Here is an 8,763-nt window from a genome sequence, read left to right as displayed (position 1 = left end):
CTTTGACCAACTGGGTTCAACATGCGTTGGCGCTGGCGTTGGCTTATGCATTGGCGAATGCTTCAGTTGATCGTCTATTTGATTAACCAGCGTAGGCTTCAAATCCTCGTTGCTGTACATCCTAGAGCCGTTATAGTAAATACCATCAGGCCTCCTTTCGAACTTACTAGCATCCGCGTGCGGAAACATCTTCCTAAATGCTCTCCAATTCCAGTAATCCCGGTTGTCGTGATGTGGCTGCTCCTCAATATCATTCCCAAAAGCGTCGTACATTAGTATATATAATGGATGTTATACCATCAGCGCCTCCACTTTATCCTGAACTTCCTAAGGATGCTGAAAACTTTCGTCTGAATAAAGCAAACTTAATCCTGGCTTACTTGGAAGGGCAGGCAAAACACTACGAAAAAGTTAGGAAGAAATACGTCAGAGCCCGGAGTACGCTACATAAGATTGCGATAACTTCAGGATCCATATCCGTTGTGTTAACGGGCTCCGGCGTTGCTACTTCGCTTACTGGACCGGGAATAATTGTTGGAGTTCCTTTGGCCAGCGTTGGGGCAGCCTGTGGTATCATTTCGGCTGTTGCTACGGGTATTATGAAACAGTTGTCAAGCAAAATATCCAAGCATGACACGACAATAGCTCTGTCTAGGGCTAAAGTAAATACAATTACCGATCTTGTCTCAAAGGCTTTGCGTGACAGAAAGATAGACGACGTAGAATTCTCGCTTATCCTTGCCGAAGAGGGGAAGTACGAGAAATTAAAGACGGACATAAGGAATAAAAAAACAGTCGTAAAAGATCTTTCCGAGGAATCTCGCAAAAAGATCTACCAGGAGGCAAAAGAAGAGCTTCAAAGAAAGCTTGCTCAGTAAACATCTGCTTTGAAAAAAGCAAGACAGGATTCTATTTACATATCGAACGTCGGTCTGGAAATCATGCGTAATCTTATGCCATAAGATTTATACCATAATACACGGCATGACCTTATTTGGCGAATTATTACGCGTAATATAAATCATTTAGTGAATTATTACGCGTAATATAAGTTCATCGTATGAATTACGCGTAATATTTATGCTAATTTCTCATCTTATGCCATAAGATTCACTATCTTCTTGGAATCCATCCCAAGAGGGGGTGGTTGGGGTCGATTTTGTAAAATATTTCGTAGATTACGTCAGGGTAATAAGGAATATCCTTATCCAGCCGACAAAACATCCACTCGGCTCTGCTCATATCAGAAACCTCGGGAATAGACTTACCGGTAATTTCAGACAAAAGATAGGGAATAGCTTTGTAATATTTCCCCAGTTTTAATTTTTTCAGCGTTTTCCGTAGACTTTGCGGGGTTGGCTCTTCTAAATGGTCTATGATTTTCTTCTTTACTTTGTTGTCTAAATATACCGGTCGACAACCTTGGATATGACTCATCCAGTCTCTAAAGTATTTTATTCTCTTATAAGGTGTTTTCTTACGACCTCCATTAGCGTAATATTGCTCTCTGGTAGCATTTGGTACGGCATTACGAATATTCTTACCACACTCGTAACACTGTGCTGACGTGTCATCTTCTATCTGCATTTTCTTACCACAACAAATATACTTATTTGGTTTAGTGGGTTTAAACTTGGGTTTCAAGCACTTTACACAGAAATCATAAACAAACTCTTTACAATCTTCGCACTCCATATATAGACTAACATATTTGCGCTGTTGCCCTCAACCACACTTGGAGTGGGGGTCGTCCGTAGGTGGATTTTTGACGCGAGTCTTCCCCCGTGTTGAGATTGCGCTGGAACCCCCATTCCCTATACTACTGTCGTTTAACGAAATAAGAACTTTATATAGCAAGCTAAATGCATGAAAACTGACAAATGATTTTACAAAATATACCGTCTAGTATTTCGTTACCAAAAAGCGAAGGAGAGTAGCAACAGCATTTTTAGCCGCTTTTATCGTATTTTTCAAATTCTTTTTTATTCGATTTAAGTCCGTATTTTGCTTTGAGCTCCATTCGTACTTAAATTCCAGCAAAATCATGCCGCCATATTTTTTAACGTTGTGATCATGCAATTTATCGTGAACTTATTTATTTCACCTTTCTTGTCACGTGCAACTTAGTTCCCGCCCGGGATACTTTTAGATTTAGGAAGTGTCATGTGGTCATGATCTTTCAACCAATGAGAGTATTCGTAATATCGGTAGGTATGAAGGCAAACCGATCAACATCATTTCAGGGATAAAACAATTCGCCATTGTTGCACAATTAACATTACAGTACTCCCCTTAGGAGTTCAAATTTCTACTTTAAAATTTTATTTAAAATCCTTTTTTACGATTTAATGGATAGTTGGGGACTTTTCTCTGACAATTTTCCTTATTTTTAAGAAAAGATCTAACAGATGCTTGTGACTCTAGTCTCTGATGACGTTTCAGGCATAGCATTTCATAGCATTTTCGATGGTTGCTTTAGGATTCTTGTTTTTGTTGATATATAAGTTAAATGCCATAGCTGTTGGAAAAAGGAACAAAAGAAAGTAATGACGTCGTTGATATTAACAGCTCACCATGGGCACGTACCAGAGAGTACAACGAAATATGAATTAAGACAGCACTTATATCACCTTTGCTCATAAACGACCCTCGTCATCCTTGTTTTGTTTTGCCTCCTGGCAAGATGGCTGCCTTATCGTCGAAGTATTCCATTGTTAATGCACACTTGGATGCTTGCTTAATTGTATTTTGGCTTTAAGAATCTGTCAGTTTTATAATTTGCTATTCTCTCAAACCGGATGTCAATCCTCATGAACGAATAATTTTAAAAAAGTTATAAATTAATATCTTTATCACATACAGAGCAAAATTACTCGATGCTAATTGGCTAATGAAGAAGGGCTCTTTTTTCGTAATTCGCGGGGCCGAATTACTAGATTATAATTGGTAGTTCAGTTGCCTAGAAACGCTTGAAAACTGTAAACTTTACTTTTTTGCAAGCCAAAGTGGCTTCATGTTTTGCATTGGCAGACGAAGAAGTCGCAAGAAAACTAAAAAGATCACGCGAAAATGTGAACATCAGAAAGAGTAAAAGTACAGGCATCTGTATAAATGTTTTCCGTAGTTCCGGAAAGACTAATGAAAGACAAATCATTGGGTACCTACCCTCGATTCCCCCACCGCAACATTAGCCAGTATTTTCCCAGCTCCCCGCATGTATAACACATGTAGTTTGTAAAGTTGATGTTGTTAATAAAATAAAATACACGTAGTTGAAGGTTGTTTACATGGTTGTCAGAAGCGGGATTTACGACTAAAACACAGACGCGAACAAACGAAGAAACCAAGACTGAGTAACTAAGGTCAAATGAGTTGCATAATAGGCATCATTAAGCCTCCTTCTAAGCTCTTATTAGCTGTTCCTCCATACAATATTAAATCGTATGGTTAACGTGCCTTTTCAATCTACGCCCCCAGACTTTGCAATAGTATTCCGCTTGATATAAGAAGCAGTAGCTCCATATGCATTTTTAAGAATAAGCTAAAAACCTACCTATTCAGACAGGCCTATTTTATTGATCTACAACATTTCCCCCTTATTATATCTATTTTTTATACTTATACATTTATTTATAGTCTGTGCATCTCATATTTATTCTAGTTTAGTTTTTATTTCTATTTTGTGTGTTGTTTTATTGTTATATATATATATATATATATATATATACACTTGATTGCAGAAAGGTTGTAATATACATTTATACAAATACCTAATTTATTCAGTATATTTAATGATATGCAAAACAGAAAACTCGCTTTATTTATTATTTGTTTCATTCAATGAACGTCAAAATAGTTTATTCTTGTGTTTTATATCCTACAGATTATAAATCAATTGGTTTTGAGGGTTAAAAAAGTAAAATTGCAATATGCATCTCATTAGATATTTGTATAAATGTATAAATGCATACTACAACGTTTCTGCAATCGAGTGTATATATATATATATATATACATATATATATACACCTACTTGCAAGAACTTTGACATACGATATTAGAACATTAGTGATTTAGTGAGAAAGGAATACATTAAAAGACAAAAGAAAAAGTTCAGCTTCAGTGATCTTCTTTTGCTTTTTAATATAATTCCTATTCCACTAAATCACTAATGTTCTATTTTCGTATGACAACGTTCTTGCAAGTGAATATCGGGTAAGTATTCTCCATATTTACTGAACCTGAGGCGATTAATCTTCTTAGCATATACCAAGTTGTGTACAAAGTAACTTATTTTTATATACAATAATTCAATAAAACAAACTAACAGAAACTTTTAGCTTGCTTGACAAATTCACGCAAAACCTTTAGGAAAACTTTTAGCAAACCTTTTTAGGCCATACTTGGTTGCTTTTTTAGTATTGATAGGAATGGAATTTACTTTCATTTTTTCAATTTCCTCATCGGAAATGGTAGCAAAACGATTGCCGGCAGATGCCATTTTTGTTGCCGACTCAATATTCCGAGATTCAGACGTGAATGTCGTACAATATTCACTTCCAATTAACCAATGAGCGCGCGTGTTCTTAGGAAGTACACAAGTTGGTATATGCTAAATATATATACTACTGTACTGTACTATACTATAGTACTGTTATTACTACTTTATCTACGGCAAGAAAGTGCATGCACAGTACACACTGCCCACAAGCCGTTGGAGGCCATTTTCAATAATAAAATATGCAGCTGCCCTACCAGACTACAGAGATTTATATTGAGAGCACTCAAGTATGACGTGTCAGGGAAGTATGTAAAGGTAGCAGAAGTATCTATTGCTCACACACTCTTCAGAATCTCACCGCAGCCAGTACCGGCGGCTGGAGGCCAACTTCCAGAGCACCAAAACCCTACCAGCATCTCCAATAAATCTATAGCAGATTCGTAATGAAACTTCAAGCGATCCAACCTCAAGCAAAGTAAGCAAGGTGATCTAGCTACCAAGGATGGCCAATCGAGAGGAAAGAATGCCGAAAAGCACTCCACGACTACTATACTGGAACTTCCTCAAGGAATTAACCTTTAAAGATGGCCTAGTCCTTAAGCAAGGTCGCATAGTACGTTATGCCGCCTAAAGTCAAAAAAAGAAAAGCTCAATACTATCCACAAAGGACACATAGGTCAAGAAAAAATACCTTCTCAAAGCAAGATTCTCGGCGTTTTGGCCAGAGATCACAAAAGATGTCACTGATGTAGTCAAACGATGCGACGCATGCCAGAAATATCAACACGAACAACAAAAGCAAAAAATGCTCCAACCTGAACCTCCTTGTTATATATCCGGCATGGCAGATTCTCAAATTAGACCTATTTGAGTTCAAAGAAAACAAACATATTCTGCTATTAGACAAATACAGCTATTTCAGTCCCTATCAAGAGTAAACTGACTAGCAATACTTCCCGTGCAATCATCAACCACCTTAAACGGGATCCCAGACCAACTAGCAACAGACAACGGTCCACAATATGCCTCAAAGGAGTTCAATGACTTCATGACTACTTGTGCCGTGGAGCACATACCCAGTTCTCAAACTCGGTACCCGCCCCCGGGGGGGGGGGGGGGGGTACTACCACCCCAACTTGGGTAGGGGTGTGCCGTCAGGACCTCAAAACCCTGACCCTATCCCAGACCTAAAACTTTGATTTTACATACCATACACCAGACTGAAACTAAGAATTGTACACCCTATCCCAGACTATAAGACGGAAAAGACGGTTTTTCAATAGATTGCAATCAATATCTACTAACGTTTTTATTGTTTTTGTGCCGGCAGAAAGCGTAGCCTATTTGCCAGACAAAAATGACCAAATCATTAACCCTATCCCAGACTAAAATGACACCCTATCCCAGATAAAATGTCAAAAAATGATACCCTACCCCAGACCCAAAAGCCGACAAACCATACCCTATAGGACGGCACATACCCGTATAGCAAATATAGGGGAGTACCCACCCCCCCCCCCACACACACCACCCCCCCCCCCCCCCCCACGGGGTACCCGCAGTATAGTGGTTCCTCAGAACGCATGGTTCAACCAGTAAAAAACATTCTTAAGGAATGCGACGAAAAGGGAGAAGACCCCTACCTTGAAATCCTGTCATACTGGAAACACCATTCAGCCACAACTTTAAGTCACCAGCAGAACTACTAAACAACCGTAAGTTCAAGACCACATTACAATGTCCAAACGAGCTAGTACTACGAGCCGTACCACAAGTGAAACAAAGGAAGAGGTGTTCCAACGACAGCAGGTACAAGCCTCCTACTACAACCGCACTGTTGCACCGATCATGAAGCCTCTGGAATCAGTCCAACCCATTAACATTTTCGACCACCACAGCCAGCGATGGCAACCCGGAAAAGTTTTCAAGCCTGCAAAGGAACCAAGATCATATACATTGTAAACAAAGATAAGACAAAAGCTATCTACCGTCTTACTAGTTAACAACTAAAACTAAGCTTCACTCAGAAGAACGAAGCAAAACACCAGAACTACCATATCCTGAAACTGTAGCGCCACAAGATAACCAACCCTCAAATCCACAGAATAGTGGTCCCTACGCGAGCAAATCTGTAAGGATTTCCAAACCACCAAAAAGACTCGACATTTGAAAGAAAGTTGTTGACAATTGACATTTGAACTGTCCCATGTTTTGTTTCGCATTATCAATACATTGTAACTGATATCCATAGAGTAATGCTATCTATTATAAAAGGGAGGATGTCATATCATTAAGTCCCAACCCCCTCCCCCCACCGTAACATGAGTCAGTATTTTCCCAGCTCCTACACAAGTAGTTGAAAGCTGCTTACAGTGTTCAATTTTGGTGTTACGCCTTCCGGTTAAACAAAGACTGTATCCTGAGTTTGAGAATAACATACTGTCTACTATACTTTAAAACAAGGTTTATTTTTTATGTCGCTTGCTATTAAACACGCTTTATTTGTCCTACAGTTGTGTATCCATCAATGATTGTTGAAGTCCAACTTCAGTTTTTGATGACTTGTTACCAGGTTTCCCACAACATGGTATCCCATAGTCATCCGTTGCAGCTTCCGCTTCCTCAATTGTCTGGTGCATGGGCGTGAAAAGGGTTTCGGGAACAAACAAGGATATGGCCCCAGCAGTCAGAGATATGACAGCAAAAACAACCATCGGAACTGTCAAACCAGTCCCAGGGGTTCGGCCCTGTGGAAATAAAAAGAGAAAAATAGATTATTGTATATATACAATGACTACTTTCAGGGATTTATGAAAACTCCCTAATATCTAAGCATCACAATAATGATGGAATAAAGATCAGTATTTACAAACTTAGCATTTTAACAAACGTCAGAAACGTCAAATTACTAACAAGAAAAAAAGAGAACACGCGCTTATTTATTTCCAATTTCCATGACAATGGTATGTCACGGACTCAGGTTCGGTATCACATGGCATTATCACAACTTCTGGAGATAGTCTCTCCCTTCCCCTTCAGGCTCTATAATTCCTTTTCCCTTCACAAACAAAGCATACTACAATAAAGTTCTATCCCTTTCCTCGTCTTCTCTTCCCCGGCCTCATCAGTCTCGGTTGCAAAATTAATTGTTAGATACGTTTACATTACCAGCATAGCCACAAAAGGAGCTGCTATAGCACCGATACGACCTATACATGATCCTGTAGCTTGAGCTGTGTTTCTATCGATATAAAATAAAAAATAGCTGTACATAGTAAACATACAGTAAGTATATAGCACATCCAGCTTTGGTCAAAAAATGCAGAGTTCATATAGCAAAAATGCAAGACCAGAACGAAAGACAAAAACAAATGAACTAATAAAAAATCAGACAGGTGACGTGGCAGGGAATAGTAGCATGCGTAGCGGCCCAAATGGGTCGGGGGGGGGGGAAGGGGTGGGGGGCCTGTGGAGGAGGCCCCCACCACTTCCCCCCTCCCCGACCCATTTGGGCCGCTACGCAGGCTAGGGAATAGGGAACGATTAAACATACATATATATATTATCAAACAGACAAAAAAAAACATCGTTATCTGAAAGAGCAAAAATCAATCTAGTAACAAATTAAAAAGACAATATTAAATGTGGAAATTTTAAAAGTATACGGTGCAGCGGAACTTCAGAAACGTATTGGTTCAAGAGTACAGCTGTCAGAAATGTTGAAACTCACCTGACCACTGTTGGATAAATCTCACATGTTATCATGAATGTTGTAGTCCACAAACAGTAAGTTATTCCAGATGCTGTCATGAACAGTCCTGTTTTAATCGTGTGGTATTCTAGGTAAAAGATGGCTGTGTCAATGTCATAAGACTTGCATAGAGGGGAATAGAACGAAGGTCACCTAAGCATCCATTGTTTTCGAGGCGTATACGGCTCATGTGAATCTCCACATTTGACCTTACTCTAAAATACTTACTATCAGGTATGGCAAGCAGAAGAAGACATAGTATTCCAATGAGGAACATCACCATAGCGTGAGGAATACGGCGACCAAACCTAAAATGAAATTTTATACAGTCATTATCAAAACAGTCGCTTTGTAATAGGCACTCTTTTCCCTCGCGACCATATATTAAGTTTATAATGTCGACTCAGTATGAACATTTTCTAGACTGGCCGACGGTGACACTTTTTGACAAGTGCGAAACAAAAGTTTAGTTTAGTTTATTCGTCACTATTTACATTTCTTGTAATTAATA

At 39.0% G+C, this 8,763-nt stretch overlaps 1 protein-coding gene across 1 annotated transcript in view; it reads right to left on the bottom strand.

Annotated features, from left to right (window-relative positions):
- Window positions 1-6,950: 6,950 nt before the first annotated feature.
- Window positions 6,951-8,763, bottom strand: part of LOC116304459 (organic cation transporter protein) — a 13,573-nt gene continuing 11,760 nt past the window's right edge. Inside the window, exons 7-10 of the mRNA XM_031714196.1 lie at window positions 8,481-8,560; window positions 8,232-8,340; window positions 7,670-7,742; window positions 6,951-7,248 (exon numbers count right to left, since the gene is read on the bottom strand). Coding sequence (XP_031570056.1) covers window positions 7,009-7,248; window positions 7,670-7,742; window positions 8,232-8,340; window positions 8,481-8,560 — 502 coding nt within the window. The 3' untranslated portion in view covers window positions 6,951-7,008. The remainder of the gene's footprint in view (window positions 7,249-7,669; window positions 7,743-8,231; window positions 8,341-8,480; window positions 8,561-8,763) is intronic.

Source organism: Actinia tenebrosa, unplaced genomic scaffold (assembly GCF_029948245.1).
Source record: "Actinia tenebrosa isolate PJP-AT-01 unplaced genomic scaffold, QUT_ActTen_1.0 PGA_scaffold1__47_contigs__length_23844297, whole genome shotgun sequence".
NCBI classification, from domain to species: domain Eukaryota; kingdom Metazoa; phylum Cnidaria; class Anthozoa; order Actiniaria; family Actiniidae; genus Actinia; species Actinia tenebrosa.
The sequence above is the reverse complement of the archived record's forward strand: the minus strand, read 5'-3'. Positions and strand labels throughout refer to the sequence as shown.